Source organism: Rissa tridactyla, chromosome 2 (genome assembly GCF_028500815.1).
Source record: "Rissa tridactyla isolate bRisTri1 chromosome 2, bRisTri1.patW.cur.20221130, whole genome shotgun sequence".
In the NCBI taxonomy this organism is placed as follows: domain Eukaryota; kingdom Metazoa; phylum Chordata; class Aves; order Charadriiformes; family Laridae; genus Rissa; species Rissa tridactyla.
The window spans coordinates 66,593,593-66,620,603 of NC_071467.1; the positions used below are offsets into that span (position 1 = coordinate 66,593,593).

Consider the following 27,011-nt stretch of genomic DNA (forward strand, 5'->3'; position numbering starts at 1 on the left):
TCCAGCAAACTGCATTGCATTGGAGTGCGTACTACAATAACCCAGAGCATGTGAAACTTCTCATAAAACACGATTCAAATATTGGAATCCCTGATATTGAAGGAAAAATCCCACTTCACTGGGCAGCCAACAACAAGGACCCTAGTGCAATTCACACGGTGAAATGTATTCTGGTAAGAAAGTCTATTATTTATATAACCATTTCTGTATTTATTACTTTACTTTCATAGAAATATTTTTTATTCTCTTGAAATTTTTCATTTTAGTCCACTGACTCTTTGAGAATGAAATTGCTTTTTCTAATATACAGGATTTTGTAAGAAATAATCTTCAATTTTTGCTCTCTTGAAAGGGGTTTCTTGTGAGTTCAATGGGCAAATATCTTTGCTCTAACTCATGGACTATAAATATTCTCTTAATCAATTTGATGTGTGTAACTGTTCATTTGGGGGATAAGGGAAGGAAGAAGGGGTTGCAAGTTTTCCTAGTTAAAATGGCCAGGCATATTACTCATCTCAGTTGCATCTTGCACACTGATTTCTTTGTTGTGTGTCTTTTCTTTGTTATTTGAAAGTTTATTTCTAGTTAGCTGTACTGAAAAGTCTAATTTAATTTGTTCTTTTGAGTCATAATTCTGGGAAATATTTGATCGATTATCAATCAGCCCACAATCAGTTTATTGAGAGACTTTCCAAATATTTTTGTGTATGGATTTGTCCTGGTTTAAGGTAAAACAGAACCAACTTTCTGTTCAGTAATTTTACTTCTTAGCTAGGCCTCTTCTAACTCTCTGAAATCAACAGCATATTGCGCAGAAAACTGTTCACTCTCAGAGTGATAAGACCTGATTATGCCAAGGAATGGTATGCAAAGAGGCTCTTGCTTACACTTATTGCTATAACAACCAAGGTCAGCTAATTTCGTTATTTGTCCTGTTGGAGCGTCGGAAGCAGAAAAGCGTAGCGAGGGTCCCGTCTATGGGGAAGAGCAGACGGGCCAGGTGACCAAAACAGGGGTATTCCATCTCATCTGCCCCATGCTCAGTATAAAAGCTGAGGGATCAAAGGGTCAGCCCTCTTTCTTCACAAGAGAAATAAATTTGCTGAAAAATGGGTAAGGATTGCTGTATTCAAATACAGACTTTTTCAAGTGTTAGATAGGGTAAATGTTTCTAAAAGTTGTGGTGAGTTGGCCCCAGCCAACAGCCTAACACTTGCACAGCCACTGGCTCACTCTCTTCTTGCGAGACTGGGAGAAAATAGAAAGCAGGCAAGAAGACTTGTGGATGAAGATAATGACAGTTTAGTATGGAAAGCAAAAGCTGTGTGCAAAAAAAAAAGGGAAGTTATTCACTACTTCCCATCAGAAGGCAGATGGCAGGCACTCCCAAGAAAGTGGGGAAAAGGGCTTCAGCAGACTTAGTTGTGGCATGGGAAGACAAATGATGTAGCCATGAATGACCCCCCTGCCTTCTCCTTTCCCTGAGCTTTTTTTGCTGAGCATGATATTATAAGGTATGGAATAGTGCTTGGGTCATTTTGGGTCAGCTGTCCCAGCTTTGTCCTCTCCCAATCTCTGGCCCAACCCCAGCCCACTCACTGGGGGGAGCAGGACAGGGCAGGGCATGAAAAAGAGAAATCCTTGATGCTGTGCAAGCACTATTCAGCAACAGCCAGAACATAGAATCATAGAATTGCCTAGGTTGGAAGGGACCTTTCAGATCATCTAGTCCAACCGTCAACCTAACTCTGACAAAAACCAGCACTAAACCATATCAATAAGCTCTACGTCTACCCGTCTTTTAAATACCTCCAGGGATGGTGCCTCTACCACTTCCCTGGGCAGCCTGTTCCAATGCGTAATAACCCTTTCAGTGTAAAAATTTTTCCTAATGTCCAGTCTAAATCTCCCTTGGCGCAACTTGAGGCTGTTTCCTCTTGTCCTATTGCTTGTTACTTGGGAGAAGAGACCAACCACCACCTCTCTACAGCCTCCTTTCAGGTAGTTGTAGAGAGTGATAAGGTCTCCCCTCAGCTTCCTTCTCTCTAGGCTAAACAACCCCAGCTCCCAGTTTCAATCATCAGTATAAAGCCTAGCACCATACCTGCTGCTGCAAGGAAAATTAACTTCATCCCAGCCAGATGCAGTAGAAAAGGTCAAAAATACCTGTCTCCTTACTGAAGGTGTTCTCAAAGATTCTCTTTAGGTAATACAGAATCAGGATCATATCCAAGTTTTTTGGTTCTTTGTTTTTTTTACTCTGACAGTTGAAAGAGTGTATTCTTGATTCCGTCTAATCTTTTTCATTCCAAGTAGTTATATCTATATATGCTTATTGATGGAGGAAGATAATAAAAAGTTTAAATGAAAAAGTAATTTAGCTTACAGGATATGCTGTAAAAGTTGTTGATACAGAAACATTGTTACTAGGTAATCAATCTGTTGATTGAATTTGTTCTTAAGTGTAAATACCTTTTTTGTTGGTGGTGGTGCTTCTGAGTTTAATCCTTTAGTAAGATCTTGTCTTATCTCCAAACTGAAGTGTTTTTCTTACTTGTCTTGAGAGATAACTGCCTAGTAGAGCTCACAGTCTTCCCCTCCTGTTGTAGCTACTTTTGCTATATTACCCAGTTCCAGATCTATTGCCCAAGAATCACCTTTGATTCTCATTCCTCTCTAGGTCTTCACATCCAGGTTAACTTTAATTTTTTTTACATTCTTTCTGCATGATATTTCTAATGTACATACCCATACAGTTAAAATTTCTGTCATCTTGTGTCTTAACTTTACAAAATTGCATTTCTAAGTTCACGAGAATATTGTCTTGTAGTGATAGCAGTGCAGAAGGCCAACAACTCAGTGTCACTGTTGCCTCTCCATTTTTTTAATCACATCGAACACAAACCATTTGTCTTTGCTTTCACGATAGAGTGTTATAAGCTTTAAGCTGTGTGCTGTTGCTCAGATAGCAGTCAGATATTGATATCTACCGCTGGTCAATCTGCATTGGCAGCGTTTGTTGCCTGCTAACTAAGTTATGAAAAACAGCACTGCTGTTGTTTCTCTCATGTTATCTTTAACACTCTGGAAGAATTCCCCAGAAAATTATTTGTCTCTAGTGTCCAATTCTGAATTCTCCAGAGCTGCTTTCCAAAAACATGACAAAAGTTAAGCTGCTGGTTTTATTGAGACCACAGTCTATGATACTGAAAAATACTGTCTTGTTTTTCCATGCTCTGCCATCTGGATGTGTCCATTTGTTGTCTCCTGTTTATAAATTCATAAAATTAAGGGGTCATCTTTCTGTTTAATGTTTGTATAGTACTTAGCCCATTAGGATTGTCAAATTAAACAATAATGACAAGAGCTCAACTGAATGCTGAAGTAGGTTTGCAGGGGTGACAGTTATATCTAATATTGGTTATATCTAGTATTGAAATCCATGAAATACAGCCAAAATGGAACTCATGACATATTTACAAAGTGAACACGTGAAGCAGAGAGAAACTTTAATCTGGAGATCCTCTCATGGTCAACTTCCTTTTCCACCTTTCCAGATTCAGCAGTGCATGGTTACATGAAAAACGTTGGGAAGATTTAAGGAGAAAAGAACAGAATAAGGTTCCATTAATATGATGGAAGCAACTGCTTAGTACTCTGTCTATTTTGTATCTCTTCTCTTAATTTATTCTTCATGGTAAGAGACATGACATTTATTTATACAACACTTCCCATTATTGCCTACAATTCCATTGTTCTAATTGCTGCAGAAAAATGTGTAGCTTCTGTTTCTTCTGTGTATTGTGCTTAAAATATTAATATAGTATGGCAGTTTAATTATAGCTAGTTTTACACCAAAACCACTTCAAATCCAATGAAATTATACTCTTGTATGTAGGCAGAAAGAGGCCTAGAAAATTTTAGTTTAAGTGGCCAAAAATTCAGAACACGTGAGTACTTTTAGACTAGAATATAAATAATGGCTTTGTCATTAAAAGATTTTTTACCATTTTGCAAAAGTAACACTTGATTATGGGGATATATTCTGGAGAACATCAGTGACTTTGAGCCAGTAATTTTAGGAGTCACTTATTTAATATGTTGTGCTTTTTAGAAGGCTTAAAAATTAGCTTTACGGATTACATCAATAGATTATAGGTAAAGGGAACAAGCATTTGTTTTCTTGTTTGTCCATTTAGTTCAAACAGATTTTTCTCTCGTGGAGTTAGAATTTCAGTAATAACTTCTGTGCATATCATCATTCATTTTTAGTCATTCTTAAAAGTGATTCTTATAAAGATCACTTCTGAATTTTTGCAGTGGGCTCTATACTCCCCCTGCTGAGCTCTTTGAACAGACAGAAAGTAAGCGTATTATCTGTTAGCTTTCTCTTGAGAACTATTAAAGCTAGCGAAGAACATAAAACTTCACTTTTCACTGTAATGGCTCAGATAAATGCTTTTGAATGCATATTAAAAAAAGTGCTTTTCATGCTTTGATTAATGTGGTTTGTGGGTGTAACAATGTTAACTTTGATTGTATTTTTGGTTGAGAGTGTCACATTTATCAATTTTTTATGTTTTTAATAGGTTATCTGTTATTGTGCTAGTGATTAGATATAGTAATGAACTACAGTATGTTTCAAGTATGTTAAATTCTTTTTCTAGCAAAACATGGCTAGCACTACGGATATCTAAAATTCTGATGCAGTTTTTTAATATGTGAGACAGGCAACTTAATTAGCATTTACAAACAGTATGTGAAGTATGTAAATGTTTAACTTTGGAAAACTTATATTAATCAAGTATTAGGAGGTTGAAATTGACACTGTTAGAAAGCAAGTCAGTAAGAAACAAAGTAACAGGGCATTGTGGAGTTCAGGTTACTACTGCAGTATTAATTTAGCCAGATTGCTTTTAGGAAATATGGTTAGATATAACTCTAAATGTTTTGGGGTTTTTTCTATTAAATATAATATATAGAATGTACAACCTTGGTCAATTAGTATTTGGATAGAAACCGTAACTCTGAAATTCCTGACTTTCTGCTGCTTGATTCGTCGTTCTTAATGTTAGATGTTAGTTTTCTATGTAATAGTTACTGCATTTCAAATAATGCAAATGCAAGTGATTTTATGGCCTATTTGTGTACCTAGTGAAGTCAGTAGGAAAAATTGCAATTAGTTTAGTGAGAAAGGGATCAGGAACTGGCTTTAGCTGTTAACAAGCTGCACTGACCACAGTCTCTCCCTTCTCTCTAAAATGAGTATATTGTAAGATACAGTGTGGCTCTGTATTTTCAGGAGGATTGCTTTTCTCAGTTATCATGGGTTAAAATCCGCTCTAGTGTTGGAAGTTAAAAATTTCAGGACTGCCCTCCTTTTTTTTTTTTTTTTCTTTTTTTTCTTTTTTCCCCTGCACAGGCTTCCCATGACTGCAGTGAATTGTTCTGAATTGTTGGAGATAGAACAGCAGACTTAATCCCTATAGTTTATTTAAGCTCTTGTTTTGACATGCTGCTTCTGCTCTAGATGTTTAGTGTCCCGCTTCTTGAGTTTCTGTTGTTTTATTATTTAACAATTTCTTTACAGGTATCTCTTTTTTCATGAAAGTGAAGTTTAAAGTTTGTATTTCGTGGGGCTTTATGATATTTGCTATTTGGAGATCTCTGCGGTGCTAAGCCGATGTTCGTTTGTACCTCTTCTGTTCTTTTGCCTGAGAAAGTCATGAAGAGAAATATGTCTAGAAAAAAGTTGATGAGAGAGGAAATTATTGTAATACAGAACTATATAGCTAGGGGCCTTATGTGAAACTAATTTAACATGTTTTTTAAGAAAATGTGATGAAACATCAAGTTATATTTATTAATGTGTATGTTATGTGATCAAATGACTAATCACAATACTTTAACAGATTTATTTTTTTTTTATTCATTACAAGTAGATGCATTCATTAGAAATACTCTTTTGCTTCTATCCTGTCAGCTAGAGACCTTCACATCTCCTTTAGAAATACTCTTGATAGTCGTGTGGTTTTAAAATGCTAGAAGATTATTACAATAAAAGCCATAAGATTAACTTGTACACCCTAAACCCTAAAAAGGGTAGTGTCCAAGGAGAAAAATATGAAGATATATATGTCATGTTTAACTTAGAAAATTAAGTAGGAAGATCTAGTTATTTTCACTAGAGCCTGAGTTAGTCTTTTAAAGATCTGTGTAAGGAGCCACTTCTGCAACAGACTGGTAAAACTACAGGTTGTGTACCAAAAATCATGTCTTGTACAGTAATTAAGTAAGTATAGAAAAAATTCCGTAAGAAATACTTGAAAATAGCCTATACTGTAACAAAAGTGCTTGGTTGTAGAGCTATATTCTACTGAACAAGGACAGTTTATCTCCTTATTATAAGACTCTCCTTATTATAAATCTGTAAAGAGTATGTAGTTTTTCTCTTCAACTTAAACATTTTTATAATTTTGTATTTATTTTTTTTTTAAAGGAAGCTGCACCTACAGAATCTCTGCTTAACTGGCAAGACTATGAAGGACGAACTCCCCTTCATTTTGCTGTTGCTGATGGGAATGTAGCTGTTGTTGATGTCCTGACCTCCTACGAAGGCTGCAATGTGACATCTTACGACAACTTGTTTCGAACTCCCCTTCACTGGGCAGCTTTACTTGGTAAACTGGACAATGCTGAAGTCATTTAATAATCTTTTTTATTTCATTCTAGCCTGGCATTATGTTAACTAAACTCTTCAAACAATAATAGTTTTTGCTAGACCAGGATTAGAAGTTTCTGTGTAGACAGGATTTTTTAGCTTCAGATTCTCCAAAGCACTGTAAATGTGTTACTTCAGCAGGCTATATATGTTCATGATTTAAGAACAGTTAGACCATATTGAGATTTTTTTGCATATGTAGCTTTGCTCATAGATTAAAAAAAAAAGATATTCTAGAGCAATTTACATGTGTCCGGTTAAGCGGATTTGTGGATTATATTGTCCAGTTTTTACTAAACTGCTCCTCACAAAATAGACAAGTGATTTTAAAAGATTTCCACAAAGAAACCATGAATAATCTGGTAATTCCAGCACAAGTGAACAACAAGAAAATGGCAGAGCTGACATTTCTCCTACTCCTACTACAAGCTCTTCATCAGATACATTATGACAATCTAATCAGGTCTGACAAGAAGTTTTATTCAGATAAAAGTTTTTTTCTGTTCAGATTGCTACCCTGAGACTCAGATGCTCTGTGAATTATAGCCTTGCATATGTGAGTTCGTCACAGTTTGGTTTTATGGGTTGCAAAACTGGATCTTTGCAAAACAGGTAAAAACTTGATATAAACAGTCTAAATACAGGGGAAACTCAACTCATAAAATGACAGGCACCAAAACAATATGAGTGAGAAAATTGACCTCCTGTTTTCCATTCTCCTATGTGCAGGAGGAAAAAATAAACACCACCAGATAAAAAGAAAGCATCTTCAAACACTCTCTCCCTGCTTTTAACAGGCTTCATCCCCACAACCCTTTGGGACACTGCAGACAAAGAATGCCAATAAAAGAATCAGATTGCTCACTGGAGCGAGTTACTGCAACTCCAGTGACAATATACGTGTAGTTTGATTATGTTTATTTAAAAAGAAAAAGAAGAAAGAGTGTTCTCAGATTTGCATTTGCATTCAAGTAGGGATATTGAATTTTTACAGAGAAATTGTGAAACATTTTAAGTGTCATAGAATCAGACTTCCAAAGAAATAGTCATTATCACTTGGTTCTGTCCAAGAAGCAAAATTTATCGTGTTTTGAAATTGATTGTATTTAAGAGAGAAGTTTTGTCTGTTGGAAAAATGGATTGTTTGATCAATGTGGAATAAAGGGAGAAGATGTGCCAAGACCTCCAGAGTCCTTTGTGAAGTTGATGAGGTCTCTAGGTGGCATATGCCCATGGGGAACTTCTGATTGGTAAATCATGATTACTTTTTAGGGTTTTGTTTTTAAGTTAGATACTGAATGCTGTATATAATTCTCAAAGAGTCTAAAATGTTACTAAATGGGTTAACAATAGGGGTTTTTAAGTATTGCATGGATACAGCCACAAACACTCTGTTAAAGGTGATGAGTTGCATGTGACTGCATCTTAGGGCATTGTTGCTCCTGTTACCTTTTCTTTTGGAGATAAAAGTCTTAGCCAAATTATATCTCTTCTAAATCAAAGTACTACAGAAATGACAGTTCTTGACCTCAAGAACTGAGTTTTAATGTTTATGTTAACATCCACGTGAGATCCATCTTTAGACCAATTTATTTACGGTTGTACCCAATACAAAAGTTATTTTCATCTCCCTCAAGCCTTCTTTCTCATAGATAATTTAGATAATCCTATTGTCCTGAATACAGAGTTCAGCTACCCTTTTTCTAGTTGAGTGTCCTGAAAGTTCAGGCAAGTTTTTTTCCAGGCTTAGTACTCCTATGTTTTTCCTGCTAGGATTGCACTGAGAACCAACTTCTTCCAGTGCACCTCAATTCACTCATAATCTTGAGATGGGAAGAGCATAGCAACATTATGTCTCTTCTTTTTAAGTGTTTTCTGGTAGGAAGGGACAGAGTGTTGTGATGTTCTGGGTCCAGACGTGTCTTAGTGGCTGAAAGGAAAGAAGAGCCTTCCTGTAAAGCCCCTAGAAAAAAAAAAATGCCCACATCCTTTTTGACCCAAGTTGACCATTTTCTCTCGTTTCTGCTGCCTATAAAGTCTGAAAGTGCCGTTCCACAAAAGACTTCCCTAGTGCACCATCTCTTAGGTTTTAAAAAGCTACAGTCCACAATTGTTAAACAGCTTCATTTTGTAATTGTCAGTGTTTTCATTAAAAAAGTCTACTGCTAGTAGAAAGTTTTACCTACTTTTTTTCATTTATTCTAAAGTAATTCAAGTCAAATGTGCAAAAGTAAAAAGCGGCAAAATTGGTTGTTTTCTCCACACGCAAGGTGCTGGGAGATCTCCCCTGTAAAATCAGAGTATTTTTATGTGATTTATGCAGCATCGCAAGCTGAATTATCAGAAGCTTTTTCTGGAAATATTAAACTCATTCATTGCAATGTTAATATCGCAGTTGTCTGACCAGCTACTGATGGTTTGTTTGTTTAGGACAATGCTCTAGTGATTTATTTTAAAAGAAATAGAAAGTCTTTCCACATGTTGCTGCAATTCATATGTCATTCTGATTTACAGATGCCCCTCAAAAATAAGGATACAGAGTGTGGAACTGGAACATGAGGAAGGTGCATGCCAGGCTTAATAGTTAAATATCAAGTCTTATGTTTCTCTCTAATCTTTAGGCTAATGGCTACAACACAAACATACTATTATTTACTGAAGTCTGTTCATTTTCTTCAGTTTCTTTTCTTTTTTTTTTTTAAATAGGGAAGTGTTTAACTTTAGGATTTGATACATGCCTGATTTCATTATATTATTATTTTTCTCAGGTCATGCGCAGATTGTCCATCTCTTACTAGAAAGAAATAAGTTTGGAACTATCCCATCTGATAGTCAAGGTGCAACACCCCTACATTATGCAGCTCAGAGCAACTTTGCTGTAAGTAGCACATACCCTAAATGTGAAGTAAATATATTTTGCTGAAACACTTACAATGTGACAAAGTGTTTGAGTTGTTTTTAAAACAATGCACAGTGTTGTTTGCACAAGTTAATTCAGAATTTTCCGATGTTACGTGACTTAAAAGTGGTTAATTTCAATCTATTCAAAATAGGTTTTAAAAAGTGAATTGCTGTACAAAGAAAAGCCCTTTGATCTATACGTTTGCATCAGAACACACAGTAGTCATTTAGGTATTTCAGTAGAAAGCAGAATGGCACCTACTATTTTACAGTGCTTTTTCTTTTTAAGTCTCATTATAGCAAAATCTAAGCAGGTATAAGGTATTTAGAGTACGGTCACCTGTATAAGTATTTGCACAGCTGCTTCAGTACCAGACAAACCAGTCTTTGCCTTCAAGAAGGTGGTTAACTTATTAATATTTGCTATTATGAATAAGCCATTGTCTCATAAAGGATGGATACATAGTGAGTACCTTTTGTCACAATTCTCTATGAACACTATATTTTTTTAAGTTTCTTAAAGTTTTTAATATTTTTAAAATATTTTTTAAATTCAGACAGCAAAGAAAATTGATTTCTCAGTCAGCGTGATTCTTATATTTTGTTAGAATAGGTAATTTTTTTTCCAGAGCAAGATCTGATACAGTAGAGCTAATTATAAAACTCAGCAGTTTAATGATTGCTGGTCATAGATGTTATTATAGTAGTTCTCAAGCACTGGGAACTTAAGAACGCTTCTTCGTGCCGCTCTGTCTCTCATAGTTGAATTATGCCATGTGTAGTAAGCTGAGAGCTCCCATCTAAGTTTTCTTCAGTTGTATTATTCATAACCTCCCTTTACAAAAAGGGTTATTTAGTGCCTAATTAATATAGTTATGTAGAGCATATTGCAGCATTTTCTTAACAGGGATACTAATTTGGGTCTTTCTTGCCTACTCATATGTTAATTTTCATAAAACAAGTAAAATGTAAATGCTCTTGAAAACCATTCAAGTTAACAAATCCAGAAATACTATTGAAAGAGGCAATTGACCAATGTATATTAATACCACAGCTGTCACCCTCTGTTTCCATCTGAGACTGAGTTTTGAGGTTTTGGTGGGGTTTTTTGGAGGTGGTCTTAGTAAGACCATACAGATATTTTTTTTTAAATTCAGGATTTCATTGGAACATATCTCTGTGTATAATTTATGCCTTTTTAGAGAATTTTTTTATTGATGCTGAATATTGTCCATTACGTGGTATGTACAATTTGGGTCTGACTCACACCCCTGAAATATTTATATTGTAAAAGCCTTTCTTTCTAGTTTGAGTCCGACTCATGGGAAAGAATGTTTTTATTTACAATCTGGTGATTATCTCCACATGATTTTATCTTTTTTTTCTTTTCTTTATTGATACATTCCTAAAAAATGATTTTTTCATACTGGCTTGCTTTCTCTGGGCTTGATTCAGTTGTATGAAACATCTTCATTATGTCGCTGCCTTTTGATCCCACCAGCCAGCCAAACTATGATACTGTTTACGTTTTTATGGGGAAATAGAGTTGGTGATGGAATCAAACGTTCTTTTGTAATCTTGTGCACTTACAATGAAGGTACTGTTTTCCATCTTATATGAAGAATCAAACAGGAGAATCTCATTCAGATCTGCAGGCCTCTTTTAATTGGTGATGTATCCAGAACCACTATTTATGCATGCCTAAACTGTGTCTGGAGCTTCTCTCTTTTTTACCACTCCGGTTGTTGCTGAGCACCACTATTTGCTTTTTTTCTCTATCACATACAAATCCTTGAGAAATTCGCACCACTGTATTCCATATACATAGTCAAACAAATGAGTAAAGACACATCCGTGTTTGTTTTGGCAGTAGCTTCTCTATATGGTTTGAGAGCCACCGTGCTGTTCTGTTCAGACTGTCCAAGTCTGGATAGGCATGGTATGTTTCTCAGTTAAAATGAGACCTTTCTTAGTTCGTAACAACAAGAAGAAAGCTTGCTCTTTTGTGTTTATTATAAATATTTGCATTGCTTTCAGTTTTACTTAACTCAATATCTTGTTCTTTGTTCTGTTTTTTTATGGGTTACTTAATGCTAATATGACGCTTTTATTTTTTAAAGATTGAAGAGACTTAGCTGGCACTTAATTTATGTGAAGCATTTGTTATCTGAGACTAACTTATTCCCACTTACTTTAAAAGGAAAAGTTCTAGAAGAGTAGTTTCCTAACATAAGCACCCAGATAGGTTGCCTGAGATTTCGATGGCTTATGTATCCGGCAGAAGGTCCAAATAAACATCCTTTTTAAATTTTTGAACTTCATGTGTGAAGGCAGATGCTCTATTAGTATTGGTTTTAGTATGCAGAATGCAGGACTAAATATGTATTATTTTTTCCTGAATTTTTCTGGAGATGTCCAAGACAATAGACTTCCCTTTCACAAACTTGTGTAGAATGATCTAGTAAATGGAATGTGGATACTCATATCTGATTTTTGAATATGCAAAAATAATAGTATTTTTCAGAGTTTCTTGATAGCACAGAATGATCAATGTTTATTTCTTTCTTTTACTGTTGTTTTTCAGCTTTGTTATTTTTTATTTTGTTTTCTCCAGTTCTTTAAATAGAGATAAATGCATGCATTTTTTCATGACAAAATACACATAGAATTAAAGTGATTGATTGATACTTTTATTTTCTGATTTCTTAACCATCCTGTTCTAATTTAATTTCATTTTGTTTTCAAGTTGTGATAACTTCATTTTGGAAAATAACAGTGTGGGATTTTCTTCCTCTTTTTCCCATTAAAAACTCTAGGAAAAAAAAGAGTGGCTGAAAGAAAGGTTGCTTTGCTAAAACTTAATGGAAAAATAAAATGACTTATTTATGTTTGTAGCCTGCGTGCCTTACTATTGAAAAGGTCCAGCCTTCATACTTCTTTTCACTTTGCAGGATTTCAAGCAGTGCAGAGTACTGGTAGGGTGCTGAGTTGCTGGCCTAATGAGTAGCCGTTTATATCTGAGGTGTGGGGATGGTCAGTGTGAGTACACAAAGCTATAAACACACGCTGGTTTGTGTGGAAGGCTTAATGCTTCCATTCCTCATTATTTCTGTCTGGACCGTTTTACAATAAACTGGTAGTTCAGATATGGACCCAAATTCACAAAGCTGTTAGGATCTTAGATCCCATCAACATAAGATAAACGAGAAATTTCCTGTTTCTTTAGAGGGATGAAATAATAAGTAGTAGTTAAAAAAACTAAAAAGTAATCAATAGGTCATAGGCATTTAAACACCTATGTGATTATAGGCATTTGATTCCTTATTGCCAAGGAATTCTCATTCTACCCAGAGCAGTGATGAGCTATTTTGGGGTCACACAGCAGAAAGAATAAAGTAGTGTTAATACTAAAATATAAAAATAAAATAACATCATGAAACCCACTTTTTTTCATTTTTTATTGGCTAGCCTATCAGTGGCTCTTAAGAGATGTTTACCAGCTGTTAAATACACAGCCTTTGTAAGACATTAGATAGAAACGGGAGAATCTTCCCCTGATTCTTTTTCCTGCAGTAGTGATTTCCTCTCCCTTTCTTCCCTGTGTGGCTTGTTAAGAATTCAGCAGCAGGTTAAACAAGTGGACTTGTTTGCTAAGAGCTGAACACAAACGCAACATTTGAAGAAGTGATTCTTTTTGCTTTGATTTAAGTAGATACTTTAATGTAACAGTTACAGTGGAAAGCCTGGACTCGGGTGTAAGGATTTTTCTTAATCTTTTTTGATTTATAATATTTCAGTAATTAGTAACCTGTTGATATTATTAAATATCAGGAAATATGTCTATGTTGCCCCAAAAGTCTTTTTTTTTTTTCGAATAGTCAAATTATTAGAGTTTAGCAAACTAAAATATTTGCACGTGCAGTCATATTTAGAATTGAAGCAAACAATACGTCAGGAGACTATTTTGAAGGAACATTATTTTAACATCATAGTATTACAGTAATATTTTGATAAGCCAATAACATTTTACCCATTGCTTTCTTCCCAGTAACTGCAGTGTCTTTTACTTACTTCTGATGAACACGTGATGTTTGACACTAAAAAGCAAAAAGTATGAAATAAATGACAGTGTTCAACTCATAGTTACTTAAGTACGTGCTATGAACATTGACGAGGTAAAGGGCATAGCAGAAAATACATTGCTCCTGTTGAGCTATTACTCTATAAAAACATAAAAAGGAAAAATGAAGCTTTGATTTGCTTCATAAACAGCTAAATGAGACGCAATAATCTCTTGTTGTTACAGATTCCTTTTAATGTTAATTTCAATAGTATGTCTTTTCAGGAAACAGTTGAAGTATTTTTGAAACATCCTTCTGTAAAAGATGACTCGGATCTTGAGGGAAGAACATCCTTCATGTGGGCAGCTGGCAAAGGCAGTGATGATGTCATTAGGACTATGCTGACTTTAAAATTGGATATTGATATCAATATGACAGACAAATACGCTGGCACAGGTAAGATGCTTTACAATAAAGATCCGCTGGATGTTTCCAGCTTGTTAGAAGCTGTATTAATCTTTTCCTGGATGTGTACCTTAATTCTGAAAATATTTCTGCATTAGTTTAATTACGTGTGTGAGTTGCTTCTTTGCCTTATTGAGGGAAAGAAACAAATCTTTTCTGCACAGATTGGACCAGTTCATTTGAAACAGTAAGAAGAAGAAATGTACTGCTATACTGCTATTTAGTTGGGTCCATAATCCTGGGAAAGGAAGAGTTGGTCTGTATTTTGAAGAATAAAATGAACTAAAATTGCATAAAAAGCCCTCTCTGAAAATGCCTGTTAAAAAAAAATTCAGTAAAGAAATACTTTGAAACAATATAGAGCAAACTAACTAGTGAGGTGGGTAAATTATCAACATGAAAATCTTAAGTACCATAGTTATCTGTAATGATACTGTAATAAAGATTACACCTGTTGCACTTCTGTTGTCCAAACAAGAGGGTTATACTTGATAACCCCAAGTTTATCATCCCATTATCTGCCCAAAGCAAAGATAGGTATGCAGCACAGCGTTTCAGAATTCAAACATGCCAGTCATGAAATTCCAAATTTGTGAATGTGAATTTATCTCCTCTAAAGAAAAATTATAAGAATTTGTGGTAGAAATATTGTACCTATTTAGTACTTTCAGCAAAAATAGAATAAGAGTTCTGACAGAGAGACAGGCGTTGAAGGGTATATGTATTCAACAGTGTTGGAAATGCAGGTAAAAGTAGTGCAGCTGTATAGTGTGCTGATGACATCTGAATAAAAAAAGAGGAGAATGTGGATATATTTGGCATAAATTGGAGGGGTTTGGTAGCAGGGGGATGCAGGGGTAAACTCTGTGGGAAGAGGTCGTGAACCAGTCACAGCTGCCAGTCACAGCCAGGTCACAAATTTAGAAGTTAAGCGCAAAAATGTATATCTACGTATAATAAGTAGTAAAACAATAGCCAAGATGACAGTCAGAGCACACACCCATGAATAATACAGTAGAGGGCATTTCTCCTGAAAAGAAAACTATGCTATATTAAACAAACAAGAATGTATATTGCAATGTTTGTTTACATAATTTTTAATTTATTTGTTTTAAGGTATACTTAAGCATTATGTTTTGGCTGCACACACACACAAACTAGCCTAAGATGCAGCTTAGATTTAGGGAACTTGCAGCATAGATCTGTCCCAACCAAGAAATAAAGATAGGAGTTTAACAGCTTTTCTCTTTTCAGATCACACTTTGAATTACATACAAATGGTAAATAAATGCAATGTCAGGGCTGTGTGGTTCAGGATTTGAAAGATACCGTGTATGAATATTACTTTCATATAAAAAGATGGAAATTTTTATTTCCTTTGGCTGTATGGGACGTCTTTACACAAAAAGCCAAATACAGTTACCAGAAAATTTTATTTAAATATCTGAAGTCTTGCTTTCCTTACAAATTAACACACAAAAAAAATCAGTCTTTCCAAGTTATGATAGTTTGTAATTTTTGAGTTTAAGAAATTGTGCAACAATAAAATCTCAGTCTTTGTGTTTGATGACTTTACAAACTACATACTCTACCATTTTAGTCTTGTTTCATCTTTTCTCAGTCTCACCTATATTTGCTTCTTCCTGACAGTTCCCTTTTAAATAGCTCACAGAATTTGTTTCAGACCTTAAGGTGCTGTAATGTTGTAGTTACTGTACAAATCTCCTTACAAAGGGTTTTCTTCTTTGCAGTCCATAATCACATACTGTGTTTCTGAAATTACTCAGGTGTGGGTTTCATGCTTGAATAATTCAGGTGGTTGGGTTTATTATCTTTCGGTCTTAAGCCTTTCATAGCAGTGATGTGTAATCACCTTTTAATCTTGATTTTGTTGTAGAGCTTTTAATCCAAGGAAACGAATGGATTTTCCATTTACTTGAAACCACGGTTGTGTAGAACACACTAATAGTCTCAAAGTGGGGAACTGTGCCGTTCGTCGCCTGCTGTCGGGCAATCCAAATTTTACCATAGTGCAAGCATGTGCAGTAGCATGGGCTTTATTTTAGTGAGCTGTAAACTTAAAAGGAAGCCCACCAGTAAATCACTCTCTCATTTCAGATCTGTTTTTTTTCCCGACGGTTCTTAATCATTCCCAAGTTTTGGTGAGGGAAAAAGTAGCATTGTATTCTGATGGGGAAACTATGCAGTAATAGAAAATAGCGTACATGCCACCGTTCCTGGGAGACAGTTGCTGAGGAGAGTTCAAGGTTGTGTTTTTCTGACTTTTGTGTGCCAACTTGGTTAAGCTCAGTTATAATGTTGCGTTAACGCAGCCTTTTGCTTTTGCTTAAAAAGAGCAAGCTCTCCATTCAGCTTTGCTAGAACATCGAGACTCTTCGTATTGTGTAGGAGAATGACACCAAGGGAAAGGAATTTCCCTCTTCTCAGAGATCAGCGCTGCAGGAGCATTACAGGGGCAGCTTTATAGCTCTGCGTCACTGCCTACAATGGAGAGGGCTCTGTCTGTCGGCTGAACAAAGGGCCTATTGTGACCAGCTGGCCGAAGAATCTCTTCAGTCACCGTGACTCCATCACAGAAAATTTGGCTTACAAGAAAATATTGAGCACAAAGTCCGAAACAAGATGCCTGCGTCAGAATGAGTGATAGGGGGGAAGAACCAGCCAAGCTGACACAGCAGCTCTTTTTCTATTGTATTGTTATACACACCCCATGTGTCATCTGATGGAGTGGTTTACTGCCTTTGGTTTCATAAGAAATGCAGTACAAAAACCAGAACCTAGGGTTTACTGTGAGGTCAGACCATGAAAACCAGGCCCAGACAAATGTACGAAGTGGCAGGGATCTCGTTCTTGTCAAATTTCTACTGATAGACACCCACTGGCCTACGTACTGCACATCTTGATGTTTACAGTTATTTTTCAGGAGTGTGATGAGTGTCCGTGTGCTTTTTACATGCAACAGTTAAACATCAGTGTGATTGTAAAGGCATGATTTCAATTAATAAGGCAGCACTTCTCATAGTGTCTCTGGCTGTGACCCCAGTTCTTGTAGGGAGGGCCTCATTTGTCTGTATCACAGTCCAGTTACTATCGCTAATTTTGAAAATCTGTTTTAAGGCAACACACTTCAGCTGGATATGATTCATGGACAGTAGGAACAACCTGTGCATTTTAGCGTGGCAGGTTATGCTGGGTTACTGTCTCATAAGCAGTGTGAAGCTGGTACCAGTAGTAAACAGTAGCAAATCTAAAAAGCCTGCCTGTTTTGATATGCTGGCTTTGGTTCAAGAAGCAATTCCTTCTAACACCGGCCTTTGTGGTGTGCCTTTCTGTATAATGCCTCTGCTGGATCCTGACCCTGCCTGTCTTAACATTAAACGAGTACAGGCACGTAGGTACTGTTTACAGCCCCACATATTCGCTTGCTTGAGCGGACTGAATTCTCACCATGGATGAATATTTGTGAAATTTCATGGGGAAATATGAATTCACTTCACTAAATGCACATTTGTGAGTTGCACTGTTTTGTATTTTCATTCTAAATTATTTTGATTTTGTCATCTGTGAAATATTCTACATGTAAGGCAGTATGAGAATGTAGATTATCTGATTTGATTGCTGACCACAGGAAATAATTAAAAGCCTTTTGAAATCAAATTGTAAGTGAAATCACCAGTATGCGTGTCCTCCATTGGTTTGAAATCTCATTGCTGTGTATAGTTTTCCTTCAAAAAGAACACCGAACTGGTTGGTTTGGTATTTCGTTTTCCTCAGCTCCGGCTGCCAGTGCCAGCAGGATGCTGTGTTAGCTGGTAGCAACTTCAGTTGTAGGACACCACGTCTTTACCTCTGAGGTCTTACTCTGCTAAGGTAGCTCTGTGTTATTTGTCGTTTTGGACTCAGTGAAGTCTGCGTACGATGAGAAGGCAAAGAAAACTACGTAAGAGTAGGAGTCTGCAGAATCAACTTTGCATAGGTTTTATACAACTGAACTTCATAAATTGTAGGGATGAGACAAAATGTGGTATCTGGTCTGTGTACCATATTTTTCTCTTTTCTGAAGAAAACAGGGAGGTGCAGGTACTGTGTGAGATGTGATGGCCTTGCTACGTAATTTTGTGTAAAATTTTCTCCAAGTAATTTTGAAAAAAACCACCTGAGTGGTTATCTGAAGTTTTAATTGAGACAGCTTTGCTTCTTTGAAAGAAAAAAAAAAAGGTATTTTCATGAAAACATTGAAGAAATAATGAAAGCTTTCTTTCACTGGCAGTGGACAGTTTCATTTCCATTGGGGTGATGTAAGAAATGCCACAAAACAGAGGCAGAAGTAGATCATGTTATGTTCTCTTCATCAGAAGCTGTTAACCTTCCACAGATCCTCAGTATATGCCAGTCTTGGTGGTGTTAAGGTTAAAATTCCTATTTGTACAAGTTAAAACCATGTTTCAGGGATAACAGTTTTTCTGCTTATCGCTCTGTTGCTTGTATGGCATGGAAATGTGGTTAGTGATCACTTGTTATCATTCTTCAGTTTCTTATGGTTGAAAAGCACTTTTTCCCCCAAGTGGTTGAAATTAATTTTTATTTTGACTGTTCGACTTGTGAACCTCCAAAGCTCATGATATTGTGATTTCTTTTTCCTTTTACTTTATTTTTTTAGCGTTACACGCTGCTGCCCTTTCCGGCCATGTCAGCACAGTGAAACTGCTCTTGGAACATAACGCACAGGTAGATGCTTTGGATGTAATGAAACATACCCCGCTTTTCCGAGCCTGTGAGATGGGACACAAAGAAGTGATACAAACACTTATTAAAGGTCAGCTGTTATGAATTTACAAACCTGTTCAGAGTTCTGGTGCTGCTTTCTGCGGGACTGGGAAATAAACAGCACACTGAGCAAGAGGTGGGGTAGAAAAGTACTTCTCTAAAGCAGTTTTTCTCTGTAAGTACCCTTTGTGGAACAGCGCTAGTAAATGTAAAAGGTATCAGAACGTTGTGCAAAATGGCTAGAAGAGTTAAATATAAAACTTTCAAAATTGGGATAGTTCTTTTCACAGCTCTCTTCTGCTTAAGCCTTTTCACGTACGTTCTAGTCTGTCAAATTGCCTCCTCTCCCCCCAGCAAGTAATTGGTTTTCTTTCTTTTTTTTTTCTCCAGTAAATAAGACTAAATTAAGCTTTCTTCTCTTTTGTGAGAAAGAATTCTTAGGCTGCTTTGAAGACTTTTTGACTATTTAAATGAATCTTTATTTTTTTAATGAAGGTAGCTATCAAAAATCCTAAATCATTAATATTTTCCTCTAGTTGGTTTTTATAAGCAGTATTTTATTTGTAGACAGAAATAAGATTTAACAACTTACACAGTTTTGGATAATTGTAAAAACTCTGCTGAAGCGAAAGAACAGTGGTATTTTAGATGCAAAATTCTGTCATTTTAGCTTCACAGAAAAGTTCTGAGTAGCTGGAAGCAGTCTCCCTCCTACTTGAGCTACTGTCCCATTTATGGACAGTTGAAGTATCCAGGTTAACAAGTTGCAAAATTTCTGTCTACCAACCTTTATTACTGAAAAGCTTATTACTGAAAGTCCTTCCTTCTGTGATCTGCCGGGCATATTTTAACCTCCTTTTAAGTTCTTCCTCCCACCCCCTATGTCATTTAGCTTTTATAGATGCAAAAAACTTGGTTATCAGAATCTGAGTTATTTTTAATTAAATATTTTATGATGTAGACAGTCATTGTTGCTCGTTGGCTCAAGTTTTATATTTGTAGAGTTTTATTTTTGTATGGAGGTTTTACATCTTACAAGAACACATAGAGAAATCAATTATCTGCATAAAAGAGTCTTAGCATGCTTGAATTTTAAAAAAAATCAAGTTTTTTAAGAAGTAATTCTTAACTGTGAATATTTTATCTTGTCTGCTTTGGAGATTTAAAAAGATATTTCATCTGAAGTCTAATTTTCAAAAGTTATTTTGCTGTTAAGAAATAGAAGTTTCACTGAAAATTAATAGGCCTGAAATAAATAAAGGCTAGGTTTTTCAAGGGCATTTGACAAATCTGGAGATTCTGAAGCATCTGCAAGCATACTTACCAGCTTGTAAAAAAGTTAGATGCCAGACCCTCACTGAAGCTATCTCATTCCCAATTAATTTTGATTTAGGTTTTTGGATTTGAGTAATGAAGTTACTTTCAGAAATATTTCTCTGAATTGTCAGTTTACCAAGTAAGTTCTAGTTGAACATAAACTTATCCTTTTTTTTTTTTTTCTTTTCATTCAAAAGTATTTTCTTTTTTTGTGTTCAAAAATGTATTTGTTGTTACAGGGGGAGCAAGAGTAGATTTGGTGGACCAAGATGGCCATTCCCCCCTTCACTGGGCAGCCCTGGGAGGAAATGCTGACGTGTGCCAAATCTTGATAGAAAATAAAATCAACCCTAATGTGCAGGATTATGCAGGTAGAACACCTTTGCAGTGTGCTGCTTATGGAGGTTACATTAACTGCATGGTGGTGTTACTGGAAAACAACGCAGATCCAAATATTCAGGATAAAGAGGTATGTTGTTCTTCACTGGGCTATCTAATTAACTTCAGAGTAACTGTAAGTCAAAACGTTTTCCTTTTCTTCAAGGTCATTCTCTTTTCTGGGACATAGAAGCATCTTTGCTGCTGTTTATCATGACATAGTTTTTCCTATGGCTTCACTTGTAAAATCGTGAATGAAAAGTAATATTGAAATGTGCAGCATGAATTAAAGATTCATATTTTTCTGTATCACTTCTGACTTTCCCTTGTCAAAGTGTGATCTTATGAGGAGTCATATTGATCGTCTGATTTCTTAACTTCTATCATTCCTTATTAACAGCTGACATGAGAATGTGATTTTATAGTCTGTAATATGTTTCTTCAGCGTAGAGATAGAGCAAGTAAGATATTTCAAGTGAGATTGCACAAGAACTGCTTCAATTACTTATCCACATAAGCATCCACAAATATATCACTCTTCTGGGTGAAAATAAAAGAACACTAACTAGTTTGTATGTTCTTTTGTGCCATTATTCAAGCAGTAAGTGAAATTAGGAGCCAGAATAATTGTGCAACATGTAACAGTTTTCTTTGTTATATGAGATAATTTCTTAGAAGTTGATGGAACTTCATCAGTCAGAAAAATTTCACCCAATTTGTTAAACTTTTCTGTAGCTATTCATTGTAGGGCATAGATAATTCCAAGTAGTGGAAAAGTGGTTTTTATTATGCGTTCTACAGAGCACGCTGGGGAGATTTTTCCAACCTGCTACCAGGTCTGTATAGCATCACCTTGAGCACAGCTGAACACATCAGCTCCACCTGTTTCACACAGAGACACTGTAACATGCTGTTTCAGCCTTTGGGGTTCAGGAGGTGGCTTGCTAGCACTGAACTCAGAATGTCTTCATGTTTTTCTATGGTACCCAGCCTTCTAGGTATTTCCTGCATTTGGAGTTCAGAAAAGCAAGACACAGAGAGGAGGCATGGCCTGGAAGTGAAGGGAAATATCTGTGTTTTGTAGATATTAACAGAGCCTGAGGTATTCATATTGTGGTCTGTGATCCCAGTCCCAAGAGTGGTCATATACGAGCTGGCCGTGTATGGAGTTCAGCTTGAGAGTTGGGCTTCTGTTTCATGTGAGAGAAACTACACTTCTGAGATCAAGCTCGACTTGAAAGCACAGCTGGAGACTTTCTTTGTTTGCCTGGGCTGATGAGCTTTCCTCAAACTTCACCTGCTTTTGAATTGTTGTAATTCTTTCAGTCTTGTCACAGTGTTTTGGAGCAGCCTAGAAAACAGTCTGAACTGCAAAGGTTGATGAGAGCTGCTTCAGACCTGGGTGGCATAGCTGCAAAGAAAGCAACTGTAGAGCTAGTCTCCTAATGCTGTTTTTCATCTGCTTTAAGTGAAAAAGCACTAGTGTTGTAATCTTGTTCTTAAAAAAAAATTTTAAAGTTATTTCATTTTTAAGTGCTATATTCTTTTATTTTAACAAGGAAGTTTATTTAGAAGAATTAGTTTGTCCTTCATGTCCAGAAAAGCATTGAATTACAGTATGATTTACAACCTTTTCTTGTGGCGTGATAGAGTTTGGGGATAATACTTATTTTTGTTCTGTTCTATTGTTTACAGGGAAGAACTGCTTTGCACTGGCTCTGTAACAACGGCTACCTTGATGCTATTAAGTTGCTGCTTGGTTTTGATGCTTTCCCTAATCATATGGAGAACAGCGAGGAGAGGTATTGCTTGTCTGAATGCATTATTTTGTACTTTAGCAAAAGTAGTACCTACCCATTTAAATGTTAAGTGTTCAGATATTGCCAGACAATCATGGTCTTCTATCTAAAAGGAGTGCTGTAATCTTGGGTTTCATTGTAAGCAGCTTTTCTAATGTGAAAAATCTCTTCTTTAAGTAAGACATTCCAACTTCAATTGTTTATCATTTTTGAACCTTGAACTTACAGAGATTTCTGCTAGTATTTACTCATTCTAGTCTTGTTTGAAATTTTAAAGATCTTTTTCATTTATATGAAGTTGACAGTGGATATGTACGGACAAAGGATGAAAAGGCATTTCTGCTGCTGTTGGAGTAGACTGGAATTTTTCTTTTCTATTTGGTAGGCATACAGTGAGAAGAAAGAAAAAAGGAGAAATATAATGTTATGTTTTAAAATAGTGATTACAGATTACCTGGTGGTTAACTGTATTCTAAAGGCCTGGTTTTAAAAAAAATTCCTCCTATAATCATAAAGAGACAGTACATTTGCATCTCTTTTCTTTGTCTTTCATTGACATATAAATAATAGTTTTTTAAAAGTGATTTGGGTTGTGGAGTTCAAATTAGTCACCTGACTGTGAACATAATTACTATTAGCACAAATCTATAATGCCTTTTTTAGAGTAGATGACCTCGTCATAATTATAAATAAAATTATGTTCGGTATGCCTACAAATTTGAATATTTCAACATTTAAAATAACTTAAGGACTTTGAAACCCCATATTTTAGTGCTAAATTTGAGACTTTCATACTTATCGCAGTTTTTAATTGCTTTCTTCTCCCATCATTTCTCTTTTGTTCTCTACTCTAAACCACTCAGATCTCTCTTCCTTTTCTGTTCTTATTTTTTATTGAAAAACACAAATGAAAGTATAAGTAGTTCCTAATGAAGTGGTGCCAGTGCTTTCTTTAGTAATTTTTGATAGAAAATGAAATAAACAGTTGTAATTAAATTACTCTTAATAAGTAAGATTAAAAGCCACTATTTTGCCAGAAAGGAGGCTGCTATTTTCCTTACTTTGTAGAAATGTACTAATGACGCCCAAATGTCAGGAAAAGACCTTAGCTGGTCTTTTACTGCAGTCATTCAGTTAGTATCTATTTCTGTTTCCCTTCTGGCGTTAGTATATGTTCTTATGTATAAACCTAGATTACTCAAAATATGACTAGCAGTATTCCAAATGCCAGCCCTTAAGCGCTAGTCCACGTGCAGAACAAAACAGATGCCCAATATTTCTAGATGAATCAGTCTTTAAATATAATTCTCTTAAAAATATATATAGTATATAAAAATTGCACAATTGCCTCTTAATAAATGTCAACAAAGCCTGTTTTATTGTTAAGAGTTCGGAAGTTTGGAAAGTGGAAAAATCAAGTCGAGTGTTGTAAGAGCGAGTAAAAATAACCTCATGGATATGGTTCTTCTGTAATTGGATGAAATGGGTTTTTAATCAGTAACAATTTCACCAAATAGTAATTTTTTTCCCCAATATACCAATAGAAAGAAACTTCCATTCTTCACTTTCTTAGAGTGCAGTATGAGATACTAGTTCAAAATTCAAACATAGTGGTTAAAGCTAAATAGGTTTGTGAAAAGATGGAGCTGAGATTGCATCTAGGATTTTAAGCTGCCCATTTGCTTACAGTTATGTGATCAAGTGCTGGTCTGGAGGGTGATAGGTTTGTTGTTCTTTGCAAATTTCTTTTGTAATCCAACTTGATGTCCTGGGTGCATCCCGTGATGCCAGGCTGGCTGCTGCTTGACCAACTTCATGCTAAATTATGTATAAAAGCTGATGGCTGATGTCTTCTTTGCGTGTTTTCCTGTGAAGCCAGCTTGATTTAAAAGCTATCTGCTTTAGAGATAACCCGTGGAAAAGAAAATTTATAACACGCTTCGAACTGACGCAATAGAATAATGGTTGGTTGTGAGGAGTGTGTGCGAGCAGCCTGGAACGGGTAGTGCCCAGTCATACAAACCCCTATTCATATTTGATTTGAGTGATTTTTTTTTTTTTTTTACTTTCAAATATAGCTCTGGGAGTTAGAGAGTCCATTTTTAAGAATACAGGTCTTCATGACTGGGATCCATAATATAATACATTGTCTTGGTACATACATGCTAGTAGCATAAAGTTTACTTTAGTACCTTTTGTACCTATTAGTTAAAATATTCCAAACTAGGTATACTTTAACAATGTGTTTTTCTGAAACGGGGTCCCTTCTGAAGTTCCCATTCCTGGGTTATCAAAAATCTGTATCTCTTTAAATGCTATCAGCAACACTCCTTGACATACAAATTTTCATGTTATGTCATTGTCTTTATTCCTGCAGACACTTCAGTTCAGGTACTGTTAATCCTTCCATCAAATCATTGCTGTGTGGCAAGTCCAATTGTGCTTTCTGTCTGTTTTTCTTTGCTTACCAGCATTGCGTCCTGGCAAGTTACCATCAAGAAGAGCCCTAATTTTCACAATCGCATGCGTTGACACTTGCTATTTGATAGTCTTGTATTTTATCGCCTTGACTATGGTTTGTGACTGATAATTTTCAGCCACTAAACGTCTTTGCCTAATGTTTCGGTGTTGGTGAGGGAAGTGTGTATATTTTTGCTCCTGAGTTGACAATAGGAATTTTGGGAATTATTTTTAAATAATCTTTGACACCATTAAAAAGCAAAGCCATTTAATATTTTAAGCACCTGCCTCCATTTGAAAACAGACTTAAGTCTTCCTAGTGATTTTAAAAAAAAAAAGTTATCCCTTGATGCAGGTATAATCCTGCTCCTTGGTCAGTCATGCTGTCCTCAGTCATTGTTATAGAGGCAAAGCCAGATTTGTCAGTGAATCTCTAGAACTTAAATTCATATGGAAGTAACATAAAAATGTTTTATCTTGCTTTTTATTTAAATGATATTTCTACACGGGAACCTAAATAACACAATTTTAAGATTGCTTGCCTAAAGCAGTTAATTCTATGGATAGGTTTTGGAGGTTTTGTTCCAACACTTCATATAGCCTGCTCCCCTCCCCCCCCCCCCCCCCCCCGTATATTAGGAGGCTAAAATAAGCCTTAAAGATAGTCACAGCATGTAGAATGAGTAAGACAGGGAACTAATATTAAAAAACTAGTAAAACAACCTACTGAAAACAGTGTTTAATCAGTCTTCATACTAGAAGTTGCCGTATGAAATGAGGATGAAGTAAGTGCACGTTACAGTTAGAATTCTTGTTCAGTGATAACTGTTGTGGTGTTTTGTTTTGTTTTGTTTTTTTTAGATATACTCCACTTGATTATGCCTTGCTTGGTGAACACCATGAAGTGATTCAGTTCATGTTAGAACATGGGGCTCTCTCTATAGCTGCCATACAGGATATTGCTGCTTTCAAAATTCAGGCTGTCTACAAAGGATACAAAGTTAGAAAGGCTTTTCAAGAGAGGAAGAATCTTTTAATGAAACATGAACAGCTGAGAAAAGATGCTGCTGCCAAGTAAGTCTGAGACTTGAAATCTACTCCGGCAAATAGACGTTTGTCATAAGTTAGTACATATCAATGTATGATTTTATCTGTTGCTCATCATCACTGATTGTTCCTCTTCGTAAAATTCATGAAACTGTAGGAAGCGTACAATGGATTTTTTTCCATACACTTATAGATGGAAATTATTTTCCAGGTAATCCCAAATTAAATTACAAGCTTTATATATAATACACAAAAACAAGGCAAAATACCAAAAGCTGAGAAAGTAGCATGTTAGCATCCATGAATCTTTACCTGATACTGTCTATTATGATAAAAAGGCTTGGAAAACACTTATCACTGTAAAGTAATGTAAATAATTATTGACCTATCAAGTCTTTGATACCAGTTTTGAAAATAAATTAGTAAGTAGATGAAGAAAAAAAAACAGGAAAAGCCTGGTTTAATAAGTCTTAACTTACGGTTTCACAGAGAGGTTGTGCTTTTCTAGCAAGCTGAACTCCTGGATTTTATTTGCAACATCTGTCTTGGCAGTGTCATTCTCTGCACTTACATGTTATGCTCTTGAATTAGAGAGTTACCATGAAATCATTATATTACATTATAGATAACTAACATATGCAATTGAAATAATTATTTGTAAGATGTGTAGGTTCTGACTGAGTTTCTACCCTACTTAAATGAGCTAACGATAGCAAAGTGGTGAAATTCTAGAATCAGAAGGTATGTAAATGATCATCAAAATACTTTGCTTGCTTGCTTCCTTAAAATTCATTATATGAAGAAGAACAAATTAGCATCTGGTTTCTCTTGAAGAAGTCTGATTCTGGAATGAAACAAACATAACAGTCTGAAAAGATTATTGCATGATTTTTCTAGTATTATTTCTGTAAAGAAAGCTCATATGAATAAATAGACAACATAATTATTGCACCTAGAGGTATTTTTGTGGCATCTGTGTATCATAGACAAAGTCAGCTGCACTCTGCTGTATTTCAAAGTTGGTAGTTTGATGTTCTGCATAACTGGCCAGTCTGACCTTCATTTGGTTTGAAT

The 27,011-nt window shown here is 35.7% G+C and overlaps 1 protein-coding gene across 8 annotated transcripts in view; it reads left to right on the forward strand.

The window, feature by feature from the left end:
- INVS (inversin) overlaps nt 1-27,011 on the forward strand; it is a 101,513-nt gene that overhangs the window by 50,003 nt on the left and 24,499 nt on the right. For 7 of the 8 annotated variants that reach the window (XM_054190242.1, XM_054190240.1, XM_054190241.1 and 4 more), the window contains 8 exons: nt 6-173; nt 6,500-6,680; nt 9,490-9,599; nt 13,968-14,139; nt 18,830-18,985; nt 20,493-20,722; nt 22,327-22,433; nt 25,752-25,964. In XM_054190242.1, coding sequence (XP_054046217.1) covers nt 6-173; nt 6,500-6,680; nt 9,490-9,599; nt 13,968-14,139; nt 18,830-18,985; nt 20,493-20,722; nt 22,327-22,433; nt 25,752-25,964 — 1,337 coding nt within the window. Of the gene's footprint in view, nt 1-5; nt 174-3,571; nt 3,698-6,499; nt 6,681-9,489; nt 9,600-13,967; nt 14,140-18,829; nt 18,986-20,492; nt 20,723-22,326; nt 22,434-25,751; nt 25,965-27,011 lie in introns of those variants that run through there. The other variant, XM_054190246.1, reaches the window with a different exon arrangement.